This window comes from Notolepis coatsorum (genome assembly GCF_963971535.1).
Source record: "Notolepis coatsorum genome assembly, chromosome: 13".
Taxonomy (NCBI): Eukaryota; Metazoa; Chordata; class Actinopteri; order Aulopiformes; family Paralepididae; genus Notolepis; species Notolepis coatsorum.
The window spans coordinates 32935794-32956768 of record NC_140177.1 but is presented as its reverse complement, the minus strand read 5'-3'; the positions used below and the strand labels follow the sequence as shown (position 1 = coordinate 32956768).

The following is a 20975-nucleotide window of genomic DNA, read 5'->3' as shown; positions in this document are numbered from 1 at the left end:
ATATTGGTGTTTGGTCAAATATTTTTGAAAATGAATAGACAGCTGCTTCTTTGTCCAAGACTATGTGCATACATTACATAGACATGTTTAAGGTCAAATAGATTATTACAGATTGGGGTCTACGAGACATTGTGTGTTGTAATTTGCTGGCATCTAGTGGCTTTAACTGAAACTACACGTGTATGATCAAGTGCGATTCTACGATTATACTTTTATATTTTATTATATTCAGCGGAAATAATTGTATTTGAATAATATTCACGTACCAGTGCTAAATACATAAATATATATATAATCGTGAACACTATGTTGTTGATGTTTAATATTTAATTGGAGAGTACATCATTGTGAGCATGAACCGGAAGAGAAACACAGCTGCGGTGACCTCTGACCCCAGACCCTCCCTCCGCCGTGTACGTGGAGAAAAACTGACAGCAGAGATCCGATACATAGAAGGACATTGTTCTCGATTCTGTTTTAAAAAAATGTTTTTTATAATAACGGCCTAGATAAAGACGGGTCGACATTTCACGTCACCGAGTCTATTGGAGACACCGTAGCAGCAGAATGTCAGAGTGAATAAAGAGCTTGTAGTGTTTGATACACAGCTAGGAGACAGACTAACAGTAGCTCCTCTGTGGAACTGGACCGTCTTCTTGTGTCTCTCGGTGACTCCACGTCTTAATATTGATTTAGGGTGGAAATTAAAACAACCCACATGGCACTTTTAATACCCAAGTAAAAACCCCGATGTAACGTTAAACCAGATCGAGTATTTGCGGTACAGCGGGTGCTAGTGGTAACCAGCTCCATCTCTCCGTTGTTGTTGTGAGCGCATCGTTCCGAGGTGTGTGGTGGTTCTGACAGCTGTTCGTCTGGTTCTGGTCCGAAGTTTATGGCTCCGATGGGAATCCGTCTTTCGCCACTCGGTGTGGCCGTGTTCTGCCTGCTGGGACTCGGCGTCATCTATCACCTGTACGCTGGAGTCATCTCCAACCGCCTGGCTGCTTTCAGGTCACTTTCTTCCCCTTCGGATGTATATTTTTTTTATGATCTCTTTTTCTTACGCAGTACCGTATATTTGTATGTTTGTAAATGTCTTGATGAATTGAAAATGGAGGACCCTTTATAAGACGAACGACTTTTTCTGGTCTTCATCCTCTTAGCAGTTGTTGGTATTGATTGATTGAAAAGTTTATTAACAGATTGCAGAATGGGTACAGTACAGCTCAATACATACAATTGTTAAGGGGATGCAGACCAGAGAAAGTCTTTCGTCTTGTTTACATCAGGGTCCCCCATTTTCAATTCATCATAACATATGACACACACGACATACAGATAGACAGTACTGCTACATCTATACATTTATGACATACCAGATTTGCAAATACAGTACTGTTTGTGATACAAAAAGTGTCCAGAAAAAGAGTGTATATACATTTGACGTAGAAACTGTACATTGGAGGAGGTTGGGTAGGTGGGGTGTGTGGGGGGGCTGTACATTGGAGGTGAGGGGGGGGGGGGGGGGGGGTAGGGGGGGGGGGGGCACTGTACACTGTACATTGGAATACTGACAAAGCCATACTTGGTCATTTACTGTACAACTGGGTTAGGACATTTGTAGGGGCCAGTTTCTAATTGCAGTCTCCCGTAGGTGTTCTTTGAGAGTGTTTTTGAAAGTGGGTAGTGATTCACATTCCTTTACAGCTTTGGTTAGGGCGTTCCACATTGATGTGGCATAAGTATTGAGCTGTACTGTATTCTGTACCCATTCTGCAATCTGTTAATAAAGTTTTCAGTCAATCAATCAATAGCTGTTTCTTACACAAGGCGAGTTGATATGATTCGTTTTTAATGTATTTGGTAATTCAACAAATACCTTTTCAGCCAACCCTAGAGCTGTTTCGGTCACTGTGTTGTATTGGGCACAGTTCCCATGTAAGACTGTTGTACTGGGCAGTTCCCAGGTCAGACTGTTGTACTGGGCACAGTTCCCAGGTCAGACTGTGTTGTACTGGGCAGTTCCCAGGTCAGACTGTGTTGTACTGGGCAGTTCCCAGGTCAGACTGTTGTACTGAGTAATGTGAACCGGGGACGGGGAGTCACTGCTCAGTTAACCTCCTCTCCTCTCTCCTTTTCACTCATCTTCTCCTCACCTCACTTCTCCTCCCCTCTCTCCTTTTCACTCCTCTGCTCATCACCTCTCCTTTCAACTCCTCCTCTCCCCTCCACTCCTCTTCTATTCTCCTCACCTCTCCTTTCCACTCCTCTGCTCATCACCCCTCTTCTCCTCTCATCTCCACTCTTCTCACCTCCCCTCTCCCCTCAACTCCTCTCTTCACCTCTCCTCTCCTTTCCTCTTCACCTTTCCTCTCCTCTTTTCTTCTCCTCGCCTCTCCTCTCCCATCAACTCCTCCTCATCTCTCATCTCTTCACCTCTCCTCTCCTTACCACTCCTCTCTTCACCTCTTGTTTCCACTCCTCTGCTCATCACCTCTCCTCTCCACTCCTCTTCTCACCTCTCCCCTCAACTCCTCCTCACCTCTCTCTTCACCTCTCCTCTCCTTACCACTCCTCCTCTCTTCACCTCTTGTTTCCACTCCTCTGCTCATCACCTCTCCTCTCTCCTCTCCACTCCTCTTCTCACCTCTCCTCTCCCCTCAACTCCTCCTCACCTCTCCTTACCACTCCCCCTCTCTTCACCTCTTGTTTCCACTCCTCTGCTCATCACCTCTCCTCTCTCCTCTCCACTCCTCTTCTCACCTCTCCTCTCCCCTCAACTCCTACTCACCTCTCCTCTCTTCACCTCTCCTCTCCTTACCACTCCTCCTCTCTTCACCTCTTGTTTCCACTCCTCTGCTCATCACCTCTCCTCTCTCCTCTCCACTCCTCTTCTCACCTCTCCTCTCCCCTCAACTCCTCCTCACCTCTCCTCTTCACCTATCCTCTCCTTTCCGCTCCTCCTCTCTTCACCTCTCCACTCCTCCTCTCCTCTCTTCACCTCTCCTCTCCTCTCTTCACCTCCTCTCCTTTCCACTCCTCTCATCTCTTCACCTCTCCTCTTTTCCTCTCCACCTCTCTTCTCCTCTCTTCACTTCTTCTCTCCTTTCCATTCCTCTTCACCTCTCCTCTCCTTTCCACCCCTCTCCCCCCTTCACCTCTCCTCTCTGTCTCTCTTGCAGGCAGAAGAAGATGGTTGATCTCAGGGATCTGCTGTGTGTGTCTGTGGAGGCAGCGGTGCTGGGAGGTAAAGAGGTGAGGACCTTTATTCTCTGGTTACAGTAATTTCATTGGCCCAGTCCGTCTCCACAGAGCAGGAGTTGATCCTATCTGATTGGTGTGGATTCTCAATCCTTCCACAATCAAAGTGAAGTAAAATAAAAACGTATATTTATAATGTACCCACTAGGGCTTACAGTAGATTCACATACAGTCATTTGTCATCATACAGCACAAGTACAGTACAACGAAAATAAGTTTGGCATCCAACCAGAGTGCAAATGTAGCAATAAAGTGCAACAATGTACATGTGATTAAACTTGGTATAGAATATATCAAGTACTACTACTGAGTAGGGGTGGGAATCGCCAGAGACCTCGCGATACGATACTATCGCGATACTTGAGCCGTGATACGATATTATCGCGATACTCTATATATCGCGAATATTGCGTTTTTTTTTCTTTTCTTTTTTATCAATTTTTTTTTACTGCAAAGTAAAACTGTCAACATGTTTTATCTAATAAAATAAAGTTCAGTCTGTTCATCTCACTTCAATCATTTTTATTGCAGAACATGGTATTTTCTGAAGCAGACAGATGTAAACACTGTAATCTCAAGTTTCTTTATTAGTTGTCATACAGAAGTACAGAATACTTTTATACAAAATGCTTCTTTCTGTTACGCTCCAGAGACTGTGCTAGACAAAAATCGATAAGTATAAAATAGGTATAGCAAGTATAAAATAGAAGTCAAGTACGTAGACAAAAGTGTTCAGTATATACATATATACAATGCTCAATGCAGAGTAGAAGTAACTGAGTTACCATACAATATACTATACAGTGCAAAGCAGAAATGGGATGAGGTACAATTTACAGTAAGGTGTAATGAGGTATGGGTTGTAGTGCAAATTCTTTACCAATAAATATAAAGTGTGTTTAGGTGTTCTAAAGTGGTTAAAGCTGGTGCTGCAGTGAGTTGTTTGTTTAAAGTGAGTGTGTGCGTGTGGATGTGTGTGCTGTGAGTGCATTTGATGGTTGTTACATAGTGTTATTGTTTGTTGAGCATCCTGATGGCCTGGGTATCTAATCTAATCAAATTTTTATCAGTCGCAAATTGCTTTCGTTTTGCTCATGGACTCGGCCCTGTGCACACGGTCATCACAAAGGGTCCGCACGACCGGAGTGCAATGCTGAGCTTCTCTCAGGAGCTGGCGGAGCGTTTCTGTATGCAAATTCAGGTGTACAAGAACACACTTTCAGTTTAGGAATGAGTGATCAGGCATCCGGAGGATGGCTTTTGTAAATTTGTTAGTAGGAGGTCCATTATCTGTTCATGAGGTCCATTATCTGTTCTGTTACTCTCAATAGGCAGTATGTTGTGAAAGTTTCAAGTTTCAAGTTTCAAGTTTCTTTAATAGTTGTCATACAGAAGTACAGAATACTTTCATACAAAATGCTTCTTACTGTTACGCTCCAGAGACTGTGCTAGACAAGATAGTATCAAATAACATAGTATAGCATGTAATTTAGAAGAAGAAAATGAGGTCACAGTGTTCGGTATAGACATATGTACAATGTTCTGAGTTACCATATAATATACAATACTATGCAGTGTACTAATGTACAGTACTATATAGTGCAAAGCAGAAATGGGATGAGGTACAATTTAGGTACAATTTACAGTAAGGTGTACGAGTTGTAGTGCAATCCTTCATCAATAAATATAAAGTGTGTGGAGTGGGTGCTACAGTGTGTTTGTTTAAAGTGAGTGTGTGCGTGTGGATGTGTGTGCTATGTGCGTTTGGTGGTTGTTGTGTAGTGTTCATTGTTCGTTTAGCAGCCTGATGGCCTGGGGATAGAAGCTTCTTCTGAGTCTTTCTGTGCTCGCCTTGAGACTCCGGTATCGCTTGCCTGACCGCAGCAGTTCAAAGAGGCAGTTGTTCGGGTGACTGGAGTCTTTAATGATTCTCTTAGCCTTGCCCTTGCAACGCTTGTTGTAAATGTTCTGGAGGGTGGGGAGCCCCCCTCCAATTGTGCGTTCGGCTGAACGTGTCACTCTTTGTAGTCTGCTTCGGTCTTGTGCAGTGCTATTCCCAAACCAGGAGGTGATGTTGCCGGTCAAGATGCTCTCTATTGTACATGAGTAGAAGTTCATAATCTGTGTTGCATGTACCTGACAAACTGAACTGTTTGTATTATAGTCATATTCCAACTTAACTGAATGCACATGTGTGTGTGTGGACTACTGTACTATTACAGGTATTGAAATGAACAATGCAACTTTTTTTTTTAATTAATCATACACTTTGATTGCCTAAGGCTAAATTCATGATATACCATCCGTTGCCAGCTCTATTTAACATGGAGAAGTTCCCCTTCTTTGCAGGGCTATAACTTTTTAAATTCTATTGCTAAATTGCCATTATTAGGGCCCATTCAATGTCCTATATGTATTGTTCAGGGTGTATGAACGTTAAACTTTTTCATTCACATATTCATACTAAAATATGATCTAAAGTATAAAATGTTTTCATCTCTTTCTGCAGCTTTCTCCAGAACGTGATTTATAGCCCCAAATGCATTATATTGATGATCAAATACAGTTTGATAGCAATCGGCGCGATATAAAAAAATCCAACTGGACGGACTTCTGGAAGTTACTACACGTCATCTGATGTTGACCGGATGGGCGAGGGGGCGTTTATAATTCCGTGGGCAGCGTTATACCATTCATCTAATGTGGGTCAAATGTTCATCATAGCAGTTAGTGTCGAACACGGTAATATTACACGCTAAAACTCACCCCAGTCTCCGCGGGCCGTTGGGCGATCAGCGTGGGGTAGACTGTTTTCCATTATGGGATGTTGAAATACCCGGTCCATTTCCAGGTTGTATAATAATATATACGTCCAAATCATGTTGTTTTTTCGAGTTATTTGCAGCGATCGATGTTCACTGTGTGAAGACTGAGTCTCTCTAACATTAGCGAGTGCCCGGACCACATATGGAGTGAGTCCTGCCGGGTTAAAGGTAACATCCGTTTTTTCGATCTGCCGATCGGCCACCAGATGGCGGTCTTGAACCGCTAGAGGATTGAGAGGAGATCACACTTGTGTCTCAGGGCCCCGGAAAGGAAATATGATTCCGATCACAGATTTTTGAAATATTGATATCAAAGACGAGTTACGGCGTCTTCGGCAACTTGAGCATGGCGGGGAAGGACGCCTAAACTCGTCCTTTGGCAACTAAAGTGTTAAATATCGATACTTGGTGTCCCTGTATCGATACAGTACCGCCACGCAAAGTATCGCGATACTACTACATATCGATTTCCCCCCCCCACCCCTACTACTGAGTAATAGTGCTATTCAGATGTATGTACAGAGTTGTAGTATTAATATGTACAGTATAAAGACACTATGGTAGTATACTAGTATATCATACTGGCCAGCAGCATAACTAGTAAGAGTAGGTAAGGGATATGTACAGATATAGATATAGTATCTACAGATATGTAAAAAGGATTATATGCAGGCATGTATCTAGACAGATGTGGATATATACAGTAAGAATAAATATATATATATACATTGGTATATACAGCATTATTGTACATGCTATCATACAGGTACAATATAAAGATATAAAGGTATGTCGTCATGGATCCAAGCAAAGCTATGTATTTTTACTATACTTTCGTCCATATATTATATATATATTTTTTTTTGTATTGATTTTTTCCCCCCTCCTTTTTCCTCTGATTTTCTGCCATCCCAATGTTAGTCGTTATGCCAATTCCCAATCCCCTTCCTGGTCGCTGCGCACTTACCCCCCACAGTCGGTCTGGGAGAGTGGAGGCTATCACATGCTTCCTCCGACACACGTCTAGCCAATCAACCGTTTCTTTTCACCTGGCAGCGCGGACTCTCACTGAGAGGGTGTAATGTGTGGAAGGATCACACTACCCCCCTTAGATCCTATCCGCGCTGAGCAGGCGCCCCGACCGAACTGTAGGAGTCGCTGTTTACAACGACCCGGACCCACCCCGCCAGCTTTCCCACCCTCTAATACTGCCAATTGTATTAGTGTGAACGGCCAGCCAAGCTGGTGACACGCCGAGAGCTGGATTCGAACAGGCGAATCCAGCGTCTCCGGCGTTGGTGACGAACGCAATCTCCGCTACACCACCTGAATGAATGAATGAATGAAAACTTTATTTAACAGATTGCAGAATGGGTACAATACAGTACGGCTCAATACACACAATTGTTAAGGGGATGCAGACCTGAGAAAGACGTTTGTCTTGTTTCCATCAGGGTCCCCCATTTTCAATTCATATAGACATTTATGACATACACAACATACATGACATTTATGGCATAGGGACATATAGGTATTTAGTACTGATACATTTGTGACTTAAACGGTATTCAAATATACAGTACTGTTACCCCTAGATCCTGACAGAGTATATACATATGATGGGGAGGGGACTGTACATTAGGAGGGGGTGGGCGGGTGGGAGAGAAATATACATACCTGACCGCCGCATGATACATATCTTTAAAATATACACATATTTAGGTTAATTAAAAAGTTGTTCCTTGCAGTAGTATTAAAACAAGCTAAATGAAACAAACCACTTGAATGAAATAGCACCATGGTTACTGTATTACAAGATAATAAAGACAAAAAAAAAATAACATTAGGTCACATTAATTTGTACTGGGAAACAAAATACTGTGAAATACTGTTAGACCGTCGGCATAGAAGAAAATATCATGACATTATCATCACCCATTACAGCCCACACAAGTAGAGCAAAGAAGAAATATTGAAATATCGAACCATTTCATTTGAATCCAATCAAATCCATTTTTTTTTTTTTAACTTACATTTTTATTTAACATTTATAGACATACAACACTCAGACAATACCCACAATGACATCCATAACACAACTAGAACAACCCCCTTATCCAAGGCCGATGCGCGCGGAGCCGGGCCCCCAACACGGGTCCCTTGAATTAATTGGGCCAGGCCCAGTAGAGGAGAGGGACTGAGTCTCCCCCCCACCGAGCCAAGCCTGCTACCTCCCATGTCACCGAGAGCCCCACCCACGCCCACCGACCCCGCAACACACAGGACCCCACCCATGTCACCGATATCACCACATACATCCATGAAGAAATAAAACTGACAACACAATAAGAAAAAATTAAATGAAGATCAAATCAAACAACACACGTTAATGTCCCCATGGGCCGTACAAGTCTTCTTTAAACAAGTCAAGAAGAAAACATAACAATAAGTCAAGAACAGAACAAGAACACCATAAGGTCCAACAAATTTAAAATAAATGCAAATAAATGAAAGAATGCAAGCACTCCCAGACATACCCCACGCGAAGGTAAGGAAAAACTCACTAAAACCTAACAATAGGGAAAAATGCTCCACAGGCAGTGTGGAGGAGAGAAACCTTAGAAGGGTTATTCAAGGGGGGATCTCCCTTCTTAGATGTCGGTGATAGTAGTGTTGCAGACTAACAGTTGGTAAGCATGCACTCAAGTGTGTAGTGAAACACAGATGAGTGCATGCAATAGCAACTGAACATTTTGAAAAATTTAAGATAGAGCTGATAGCGATAGCAACTGAACATTTTGAAAGATTGAAGATAGAGCTGATAGCGAATCTATTTGAGGCACAGGGGTCGCGTCCTCCTCGTCTTAATCACGGGACATTCAACACATTGCTCAGGGACAGCCGGAGACAGGGAGATGGGGGGCGGCGCAGAGAGGGTCGCGAACTCCCCGACATCATCGCGGGACGTCCGGCACTCCGGTCACCACTACGAGACCTCCGGAGACAGGAGGGCACGCAGAGAGGGTCGCATCCTCCCGGCCTTCATCACGGGACGTCCGACACTCCGGTCAGCACTCCAGGACAGCAACTCACAGGGGGACAGGGAGACGGGACAGGCGTTAGACAGCTCATGTGATTGTAGTGGGCGGACATAGCAATAGATACAAGTGGTAAGCATATATGTGAATACAGTAGATATATGAAGTAAGCATATTTTTTGATTTTTCTTTACATTTTAGAGAGTTCCCATGTTTGTGGTGCTGCAAAAAAGCAGACATGGGGGAAAATAAACGTCCTAACTAAACTAGACAGATTAATCTAAAGGTCAGTCCCCGACCAGGTGAGATCAGGGTAGGTTGAAGGAGAGAGAGAAAAGATGGGTCTTAAGCAGGGATTTAAAAGCTTCGACAGAGCAGGCGCCCCTGATGACGGCAGGTAATTTGTTCCACAGGTAGGGAGCGCGGTAGACAAAGGCTCTGTGGCCGGCGGATTTCTTTTTAACCCTAGGAATCGATAGAAGCCCCGCATTTTGTGAGCGCAGAGCACGAGCGGGCGAGTATCGGGAGATAAGATCGGATAGATAGAGCGGTGCAAGCCCATTTAAAATTTTGTAGGTGAGGAGTAGCACTTTAAAGTCAGATCGGGCTTGAATAGGAAGCCAGTGTAGGGCGGACAAAACTGGTGTGATGTGATCAAACTTTCTAGTTCTAGTTAGTATCCGTGCAGCCGCATTTTGCACGAGTTGAAGATTTTTGATGCTTGAATTAGGTAGGCCTGAAAAAAGTGCATTACAGTAGTCCAGACGTGATGAGACAAAAGCATGAATCAGGGTTTCAGCATCAGCCAGAGTTAAAATGGGGCGAATTTTTGCGATATTACGAAGATTGAAGAATGCAATTTTGGTAAAAGATTTTATATGTGCATTAAATGAGAGGGAGGAATCAAAAATGACTCAGAGGTTTTTTATGGTGGAGCTCTGGGATACATGACAGGTATCAAAGTTGAGGGAGATGTCCTGAAACAGGCCTCTGTGGTTTGGGCGGCCAACAATTAACATCTCAGTTTTATCTGCATTAAGGAGTAGAACATCCTTTTGCGACATCCATTTTTTTACGGCAAGCAAGCAGGCCTCAATGTTTTGTAGTTGGGAGGAATCATTTGGCTTAATAGGTATATATAATTGGGTGTCATCAGCGTAAAATGAAAGTTTATGCCAAATTTGCATATGATATCGCCGAGGGGTAGCATGTAAATCGAAAATAGCAAAGGGCCCAGGACAGAGCCTTGTGGTTGACACCACATTGCACTGGGAGGGTCTCGGATGTTAAATCATTATAGACCACGCAGTGTGTTCTAAAATAGGTTTCAAGTTCAAGTTTCAAGTTTCTTTAATAGTTGTCATACAGAAGTACAGAATACTTTTATACAAAATGAGTGTGTGCGGATGTGTGTGCTGTGAGTGCATTTGATGGTTGTTGCATAGTGTTATTGTACGTTGAGCAACCTGATGGCCTGGGGATAGAAGCTTCTTCTGAGTCTTTCTGTGCTTGCCATCAGACTCCGGTATCGCTTGCCTGACCGCAGCAGTTCAAAGAGGCAGTTGTTTGGGTGGCTGTAGTCCTTGATAATTCTCTTAGCCTTACCCCTGCACCGCTTGTTGTAAATGTTCTGGAGAGTGGGAAGCCCCCCTCCAATTGTGCGCTTGGCTGAACGGGCCACTCTCTGTAGTCTGCTACGGTCTTGTGCGGTGCTATTCCCAAACCAGGAGGTGATATTGCCAGTCAGGATGCTCTCTATTGTACATGAGTAGAAGTTCTTAAGGATCTTCTGACTGACTTGGAACTTCCTTAGGCGCCTGAGGAAGTAGAGGCGTTGCCGTGCCTTCTTCACAACACTGTCAATGTGTGTGGTCCATGTCAAGTCCTCGGATATGTGGGCTCCGAGGTACTTAAAACTGTTCACTCTCTCAACCGGTGCCCCGTCGATGCTGAGGGGGCTGTAGTCCCTGACCCCCGACCTCCTAAAGTCCACAATCAACTCCTTTGTTTTGCTGACGTTCAGGGAGAGGCTGTTCTCTTGGCACCATCCCGCCAGGACCTTGACCTCTTCCAGGTAGGCCCTCTCATCGTTTGCAGAGATCAGGCCCACCACTACTGTGTCGTCAGCAAATTTGATGATTGTGTTGTTGTTCCGCTGAGCCACACAGTCATGTGTGTACAGGGAGTAGAGGAGGGGACTCAGAACACAGCCCTGGGGGGCCCCTATGTTGAGGGTGATGGATGAGGAGGTGCAGTTGCCTGCTCTCACCACCTGGGGTCTACCCGTCAGGAAGTCCAAGACCCACTGGCAGAGGTCATAGTTCAAGCCCAGGTCCCTGAGCTTGGCTATGAGTTTGGAGGGGACTATGGTATTGAATGCTGAGCTGTAGTCGATGAATAGCATTCTCACATAGTTCCCCTGCCTCTTGTCCAGGTGTGATGCTGCTGTGTGCAGCACATGGGCTATGGCGTCCTCCGTGGACCTGTTGGGGCGGTATGCAAATTGCAGGGGGTCCAGGTTGATGGGGAGGGAGGAGCAGATGTAGCCCTTCACTAGCTTCTCAAAGCACTTCATGGCTATAGAGGTGAGAGCTACAGGGCGGTAGTCGTTGAGGCAAGCAGGCTTGGATTTTTTGGGTACAGGGATGATAGTGGACTTCTTCAGACATGTGGGGATGACAGCCTGTTCTAAGGACAGGTTATATGATTAGCACTCTTTCCCCTGTTGGCGGTTTGGAGGGGAATCAGCTCTCCCACTGGAGAAGCCCCCCCCCAGTGATGGAGATACCCCCCAAAGGAGATTCTCCAAGCCTCTCTTCATGTCCAACATTTTGAATTCTTGTCCTTCTCAATTGTCCATGTGCACATTTAAAGCAACTGCTATTCTAACATGACTCAGATATATTTTTTTAAAAGACTAAAGACAATTGGCACTTCCCAGGTTTTTACCCCCGTTGGCGGGCTGGAGGGATAAGGCTCTCCTGGAGAGGGCCCTCCTATAACGACGTAGATATCCCCAATGGGGATTCTCCAATGCCCCTATTATTGTCCAACATTTTATTTGAATTTTTATCTTTCATATGATAGTACAGTTCCAGAGCTCCCGGTCAGGTCTCCGAATGTGTTTCTCCATCGTCTTAGTTGTGCGTCATGTGTGTTAGTGTCTACAGTTTAGTCTAGTACGTGTTATTTATATTATGTCCCGAATCAAGACCCAATTTTCCCAACTAATGTGTTTACCATGTCTGTATTCTAGGGCTGTCCCCGACTAAGGATATGGATGGTCGACTATGATTGGCCAAAATGTGCCGTTAGTCGACTATTGGTTGACAAAAATAAATAAATAAAAAAAAAGTATAATATTTTTTAAATATATATATTTTTTTGTATCGTTCCATTTGGGCTGTGGGTGGTGCTTAATGTCTGAAGGAGTCGACTGAAGGCTTCTTGTCCTCTGCAAAAGCATGCAATTGGTCCACTGATGGATACATCTTGATATTTGTCTAGTTTAGTGTGTTCATTAGATGGGTGAAATCCTCTTTCAGTGCCTCTGTGCCTGTTTTCGTAGGCAGTTAGCTTCTGGTATGCGTGCCATTAGCGTTAGCCACGCTTCTAGGCCTCTTTTCTTTTGGAAAGAATGATATAAAAAAAAAATATAATAATTTTTTTTATATATATTTTTTTATATTCGACTAAGAGGTTGGCTGGTCGACTACGGCTCCTTTCGACCGATTAGTCGACTAATCGACTAATAGGGGTCAGCCCTACTGTATTCCCAGTGGTCTGTGTGTTATCTGCCGTGTGTCTCGAGTCATAACATCCATTCACTATCAAATAATATGCATATGTGGTATTGAATCTTGGTCGGTGTGTGTGTCCTCAGTGCTCAAGTCCTGTTTGGTGTGTGAGATCTCGTTATTTGAATCCTGGCTGGTCTGGTTGATCTCTGTGCTCGAATCCCGGTTGGTGTGTGTGGCCTCAATGCTCGCATCTTGGATGGTCCGGTTGACCTCGGTGCCCGAGCCCTGGCTGGTCCGGGTGTATCCAGCGTCTCTTTGTCCTTCTTTTGTGGGTCATTTGTTTTATTTCCTTTGAATTAGCCTCCATGCTCCTCTGAATATTCTGTATTGCATCGAGTCCAGTCTGCGTGTTGGTTTGCATGTTAGCATCGTTAGCGTTCTGTATTGCTTCTAGCCTGATCCGAATGCTAGCTTGCATATTCATCGTGTTAGCTTCCATGTTAGCTTGTAGCTTCGTCTCCAGCCTCGCTGTTGTCTAACGCTTTTATTTCTTTTGAATTAGCCTCCATGCTCCTCTGAATATTCTGTATTGCATCGAGTCCAGTTTGCGTGTTGGTTTGCATGTTAGCATCGTGAGCGTTCTGCATTGCTTCTAGCCTGATCCGAATGCTAGCTTGCATATTCATCGTGTTAGCTTCCATGTTAGCTTGTAGCTCCGTCTCCAGCCAGGCCTCGCTGTGGTCTAACGTTATATTAGCTTGTTTTACTTGCTGCGTCATCCCCTTGTGTTGTACCTTTCCCTTCGTTGTATTTTCTTTGTCTGGGGTCATTCTTCTCTCACTTCTCCTCGAGTTTTGTGCACTGGGTCTTGTCATCGTTCTTTTATCTTCGAGTTGTTACTTTTTATCGTGTTTTATAACTTTTTATTACCTTTCTTGAATTTTGGACCGGGAGCTCTGTTCTGCAGCTGCTCACCTGCTCCTCGCCAAACCGGAAGTCATCAAATCCATTCTTAACAATCCCAAGATGGTTCTTTTAATATATATCTATATATTTTCTTCAGTGGATGTTAGATACATTTACTAAACGTTATTTCTAGTAGTAGTAGTAGTAGTAGTAGTTTATTGTCACGAATAAAGTACAGGTACATTACAGTGAGATGCTTGGTTCATACACATGCAGCAAATTTTAGTAATATTCCACAATTATTACAGTTGATAGTAATAATGGCACACACATAAATTCACACCAACATGCGCATTTGTTGATGCATGCAGGACTAAGTCTTGAGACAGACGTATGTGTATCACCGCGCCATGTTCCCGGCGCAGAACACCCGCGGGAGGGAGGGAGGGAGGGAGGAAAAGAGTTGTCCTGAATCACCGTTGCAACACAGGAAGGGGCGGGGATCATGCTCTGACTACATTTGCTGTCAGCTGGGGGGTGGGGCTTTGGTGATGAGACAGCCTTGGCTCCCCCCTCCAGCACGCATACGAGTTATCTGCCGTCACCAATGTGAGGCGCAGGGCATACACGTAGGAGGGGGGATGGGGGGAGGGGGGTGTGGGGTCCGCATGCCACTCTTATCTCCAAGAGGGCCTTTGACTCCAGCAGCTCTCAGTTCGACCTTGGAGTCGTCCAGGAATTTGTTTCGGCTGACTGACTGGCAACATTTCCCCAGTCACATCGATTTAAATTTGATTTTGAGTAGAGTGAATTTTAACTCTATTGATTTGAGTGGAGTGAGTTTTAACAACTCCGTCCAAATGACTGAATGCATTAGTCCAAGTGTCCAAGTGTCTTAATCAGTTCATTTTGGTAGGTCCTGTGCGCGGTAAACAGATCCAAAATCTTCTTATTGCAATCCCAAAAGCTTCGATAATCCAAATGTCCACAACTTCAAGTTGGTAGCCCGAGAAAAAAAAGTCCTGCTTCCACATTTTACTTGTCAGGCATGTAACCGGAGACGATCCAAGTAATCGCCTACCACCAGAACAGCGGAGAATGTGTGTTTCCAGTACCCTGCGTTGGATCAATAAACGCGATTGATATTTGGAATCGCGATCAGGAATTGGAATAATCTTTTTGGAGAACATCTGATCTGAGGTAAGGAATCTATTTTACCAGTCTTGGGATAATCAGAGCTATTTTCACCTATATATCAGCGTGTGCCATATGTGTGTCTGTGTGTGTGTGCGATCAGGAAATAAGATAATCTATTTTTCAGCCCGCTTCTATAGCGTGCATAAGTACACATATACTATCGATAATCTAGCGTTTATTTGAAAACGATTCATAAATAGGCCGAAAAATGACAACGTGTTTTGTGTATTCCAGTGTATTCCAGTAAAGGGGCGTTTATCACAGAATCTTAATTTTTTTCTGGATCTTTCAAAAAACGAGCGTTTTTCAAAATGGTATAAAACAGAAATGAACCGATTTAAAAAAAAATATATATATATATATATATATAAAAATTAAAAGAATCCGTTTCAACAATGTTGACTGCAAACAAGTCATTGATAAGCGACGGCCATATTAGACACATAGCCATAATTTAAGATATAGTTTATGCGTTCGCAAATATGAGAGCTCTGTCATTGAAGTGGGTGGTGGCACCACGGGGTTCCGGGACACCGGACCCACACTCAAAGTGTTAAGTCAAAACAATATCATATGTTAACTCATTGGCTCCCACGCTGTTTCCGGGATACGGCTATGCGCTGCCACGCATTAAACGAATGGAGTCCGTCACCTTGTTTGCAGGGCTATAACTATATTCTATATTATAGCTATGGATGCAATACTATGGCCCATTTGACATCGAGTATCTATCGTTCAATATGTGAAAAATAAATAATTTTTCCATCCATACATTCCCGTTTTATACCGTGGTGAATATAAGTATGGTTTTAGAGCGGTCTATGGTAATTCCTGGGAGGCTAGTAATAGCCCGTAACGTGTATTATACTAAATCCATTGGCATTTCATCCCAACACACGCTACCATTAAAAAATCGAATGCATATGATTAGGGATGCCCCCCGGACCCTGGTTCTAAATGGGACCCGGTACTAAATTAGAAAAAAACAGAGTATTGATAAGCTCCGACGTTATCGGTACTGCTATCGATACGAGAGAAATTATTATTATGAGTTTTTTTTCAAGGAATTTAAACATTGCAAACTATCTCTCCTCTCTCTGTCATGCACAAGAAGCGAGCCGCAGCGAGCCATTACACACACACGTCGCGAGCCGCTCACACTCACACATACACATACGGGTACTTAAGGAAGGTGCTGTCCGTGGCTCCATGCTGCTGAAGCGCGCTCTGCATGCGCTCGTCATGGCGGAGAGAGCGAAGCGCTCGAAAGTATGGGTATACTTTACGAGAGTCGATGCCGACAACGCACGTTGCCACAAACAACATTTGCCAGTAAGGGTGGCACTGGCAATACGAGCAATTTATCAAAACATCTGTTGGCAAAACATAACATTAGTTTGCAGAAATGCACCGTTTTCGACTGCTTTGCTCGCAGTGTTCCATCTGCATCCACGTCCACTGCAGGTAAGCCAAGATACAGAGTTAGCTAGGCTAATAACGAATTATTACGAATAGGCTAATAAATAAAATATAATTGCTTAGCTAATTGTAATATATTTGAAAGATGACAACTTTTTATAGATCGTCAGGCTGAGGCTGCAGCCACCATGTCCCAGCCCACCCCTCCTCCCTCTACCACCACCGGTCCCAGCCAAGCCCAAAGTCCCTTCACCCTAGCAGCTAGAGGAAGGATGACAGATTATAGGGTGAACAAGTGTCACAGGGTTACTGTTGCTGAAGAAATAATATTTATTTATAATATTTATTTATAAAGTTATAAATAATAAAGCAATGCCGATTCTGTTTTTTCTTGCAAAATAATCAAAAAGAACCGATAAGAGCATCGATAAAGTACCGAACCGTTAAGCTGTATCGATAAGAGTAGTACAGATAAAATCCTAACGATACCCATCCCTACATATGATAGGTATTATGTTCCATCATGAATGCATGAAAGAGGGGGGGGGGGGTCGTTTCTGATTAATTGATTGTCAATAACGGCATTCGTTATTACAACAACATACGCTGATCAGGGTGATGGCTATGAAAACAAGGCACAATCAAGCTGAAATTCACGTTAAATTGCTCTTACCTGTGGCCGGTGCGATTCCAAAAAGAATATTCCAATTATTTGATCTGGTAGATCGTATGTCCATTTTGCCCACGACATAACCCACCACAGCATAATGAATCGGGGGTCCCGAAAATGATTCAATGCGATCGGGTGAAGCCCTAGGTTCAGATTAGTAGAAAAGAGAGCCCGGAGGTATTTCATCGACACACAGCCCAATACACAAGGTTTCAAATGGTGATCGATACCGCCGCCTGGTAGGATGCGGCAGGTATTGCACTTTAGCTATCTCAGACTCAGCCCCATGATAACACCAGGCTCCCTGGATGGATAATGAATGGAAATATCGAATAAAAGAAATAACGATCAAATAACGAGTATACTCGTTGTTGGTGTTTAACGATTGGCGGCCAATAACGAGTATAATCGCCGTTGGCGGGGAATGAGTTAATGTGTGTGTGTGGTGGGGGGGGGGGGGGGGGCAGAACCAGATGGTCCCTACTGTCTTTAAAAGAGGAGTCGGTAACCATATCCATAGGAAGGCTTGAACGCTGCTGTGATGTTGGTGTTGTGAGGATGTTTACTCAGCTTGTTTGTGCTGCTGTTGTTTATTCATCTTGTGATGTTGTTGTTTACCCAGCTTGTTGTGATGTTGTTCAGGTGAAGAGGGTACGCGATGACAACACCCTGGAGGAGAGGACGAAGGGCAAGACTAAAGAAGGAGCAAGTGAGAAGCTGACGCAGGGTGACCTGATGTCTCATAAGAAGATGTTCTACCTCATTAAAAATACCTTCCCTGACGTGACGGTAAGAAGATGTTCTACCTCAGGGGTCGGCAATTAGGTTTGGCCATGGGCCAGATTTTCCCCAAGCCGTTGCTTGGCGGGCCAGGATCAAAAACAATGGCTAATTTAATATACTGATATTGAAAAAAGACAAACGTTTTTCTCTGGTCTGCATCCCCCCAACAACCGTGTGCACTGCGCCGCACTGCACTGCACCCACTCTGCAATCCGCCAAACAAAGTTCTCACTCATCCATTCATTCATGAACAGCAGCTGTTGCAGATCACCGCGGCGCCGGCGGGTGATGAACAGATCAGAATGCATGAAAACACGACTCACCATACCTCCTTGTTTGTTGTTCAGTCCTCCAAAATCCCTGCTAATGTTTGAAACATGTCATATCCACTCGCCGCCCTCCAATTCCAGATTGGCGTTGAATGCAGCTACTTCATCTGCCAACTTGCCTCGTTGTTGTTGTTATTGTTGTCGCCACATATTATGCAGAGAGGAAGTCGGCTCGGCACGCAATAATCACCGACCTGTTGCGATAAACCCGTATTTTAAGTATGGCTCCTGTTTATTAAAAGAAGCGTTATATATTCCCCGTTGCAAAGAAGCTATCCAAAGATGTTTGTTTTGTTTTCTTCAACTCGCTCGCATCTCGAACGCGGAAGTGAAAGTGCGTTAGAGAAATTACAAGAGGCCCGGTGGGACTATTCCATTGGTTCTCCCAGTCCACGTGACCATTTCTAGCATTTCAATTGGCTATAGTGACAGACATGCTTTTGATGACTGCCGGTAGATAGATACAGCTTCACAATAAAAGACACCCTGGCGTCCCGAGTGAATATTTCCCGCGCGTCAAATAAATATCATATTCTCAAAATAATCTGACGGGCCAGCCTATTGCCGATCCCTGTTCTACCTCATTAAAATCACCTTCCCTGACGTGACGGTAAGAAAATGTTCTACCTCGTAAAAAACACCTTTCATGGGGCGTCTGGGTAGTGTAGACTTAAATTCCCGGCAGCGGTACCTCCGGCTTGGTCAGTCAAGAAAGACTCATGCCTAAAAACACAATTATCAGTGTTCACGGGTAGGAAGCCAGTGGGGTATGAGTCCTGGTCGTTGCAACAGTGACTCCTACTGGTCGGTCAGGGTGCCTGTTTAGCAGGGAGGGCATCTGGGGGAGATAGCGTGGCCCTCTGTGCGTGTTACGCTCTCCCAGTGAAACTCATAGCTGTCATGTGAAAATAATCCACACGTATCGGAGGAGGCATGTGGTAGTCTACACCCTCCCCAGACCCCTTTATCTTCAGCATACACAGAAAGCTGAGTAGGTATTGACACTGTCTTGAAAGAATATAAGAATTCAGGAGAATCCCCACTGCTGTCTTAAGTACCATTCCATTACTATTAAAAACTGAAGTGGACTTTGTGAGATCCGCCCTTCGAGGGAGGGAGTGAAGAGCCATGTGTACTTAATACAGAATGCATTGTGATCTTTCATCATTTACTCTGCAAGAACCAATGACTGAACAAACGATCTAACTGACTGAATGAAGAATATCAGGGCAAACAATTAATGAAATGCAGCCTTGGTCATTTACTGACTCATATATTACAGTGTCCCACTGCAGACTTACACACACACTGTACACACATTACACACACTGTACACACCAGGGTTTCCGTTAGCCGGTAATTACAGGTATTTGACCGGCAAAATCTGTTGAAGTCCGACATATTTAATCTCTCCGGTCATAATGTCCGGTGAAAATAATTCCCTCTAAGCACAATTTGATTATTTGAATTGTATTAAAATAGGCTAAAATTAAATAGCCTATGCGATGAACGAAACAATCATTACATTTGTTTCATCGTTGCTTCACCAAGCAGGTCTAAAAATAATGACAACGACGTTGTCAGCGAGAGCTTAGTGCTGGGTTTGCGAGTGCATGTGCAGCTGCAGAGCCGCAGAATCCACCAGCAGTGCCGGCACAGTGCAGTACTCCAATTCAGCCATTGGCAATTCAGCTGTTGGGTGGGGGGCTCTGCTGAGCGGTCCCCAGATAGGGCCTGAAAACAGCTGCATCTCTGGCTCTGCAGCGGCATACTCTCGCAAATAAGTCGTTGGGAGGTGGAGATTCATCACGCAAACCCACGATAATGTTGCCGTCTCTCTCTGCCAAATTTCTCAGTTCTTCGCTTGATATAATTAATACAAATGTCCAATATAACGGAATTCGTTAGCTCATAAAAATGTGATTATAACAGACTGCTGTTTATTAATGTCGGGCCGACTGCCCACAGACACCTATTTGATTTAAAGTCAGCAGCAGCATTATTATTTGGAATATAATGACTGTATACGCAAAAGTAGCCTAGTTTTAAGTTAAAATATTATAAATCTACATGCCCTGAGGATGTCATTCTCTGCCTATCAATTGTTTTTAAGCTCAATAAACTCTGACCGGAATTTCTCTCATTTGACCGGTAGATTGAAATCTACCGGACACTGAGGCCGGCAACAATTTTTTCTAACGGAAACCCTGGTACACACAGTGCACACACATTACATACACACAGTAGACACACTGCACACACACACAAACACTTTACACACAGTACACACTGCACACACCGATGATGTATATTTTTTTATGATCTCTTTTTCTTACACAGTACCGTATATTTGTATGTCTTGATGAATTGAAAATGGAGGACCCTTATGTAAACGAGACGAAAGTATTTTTCTGCTCTGCATCCTCTTAGCAGTTGTTAGTATTGAGCTGTACTGTATTGTACCCATTCTGCAATCTGTTAATAAAGTTTTCAATCAATCAAACCGTATCCACACAGTACACAGAGTAAACCCACACTACACACAGTACACTGGCCTATCAGGGTAGAGGGACAAGCAGTACTAGATTCTGTTGGATCTCCTCTAGGGCTGTTAGGGTTTATTTATTGTTTATTGTTGGATCCCCATTAGCTGCCACAGCGGTGCACTCGCAACATGCATAAGAAAACACTCTCCAACATACAAACACAAAACTAACAACAAATCCCCACAAACACCTACGAACACTAAAGGAAACTCCACCCATACAACCCAGTCCCTCCCACCTGAAGAAACCAATGGAGGG

The 20975-nt window shown here is 43.9% G+C and overlaps 1 protein-coding gene across 1 annotated transcript in view; it reads left to right on the top strand.

The window, feature by feature from the left end:
- Positions 1-414: 414 nt before the first annotated feature.
- bpnt2 (3'(2'), 5'-bisphosphate nucleotidase 2) overlaps positions 415-20975 on the top strand; it is a 42599-nt gene continuing 22038 nt past the window's right edge. The window contains exons 1-3 of the mRNA XM_084327115.1: positions 415-1014; positions 3186-3258; positions 17702-17848. Coding sequence (XP_084183241.1) covers positions 896-1014; positions 3186-3258; positions 17702-17848 — 339 coding nt within the window. The 5' untranslated portion in view covers positions 415-895. The remainder of the gene's footprint in view (positions 1015-3185; positions 3259-17701; positions 17849-20975) is intronic.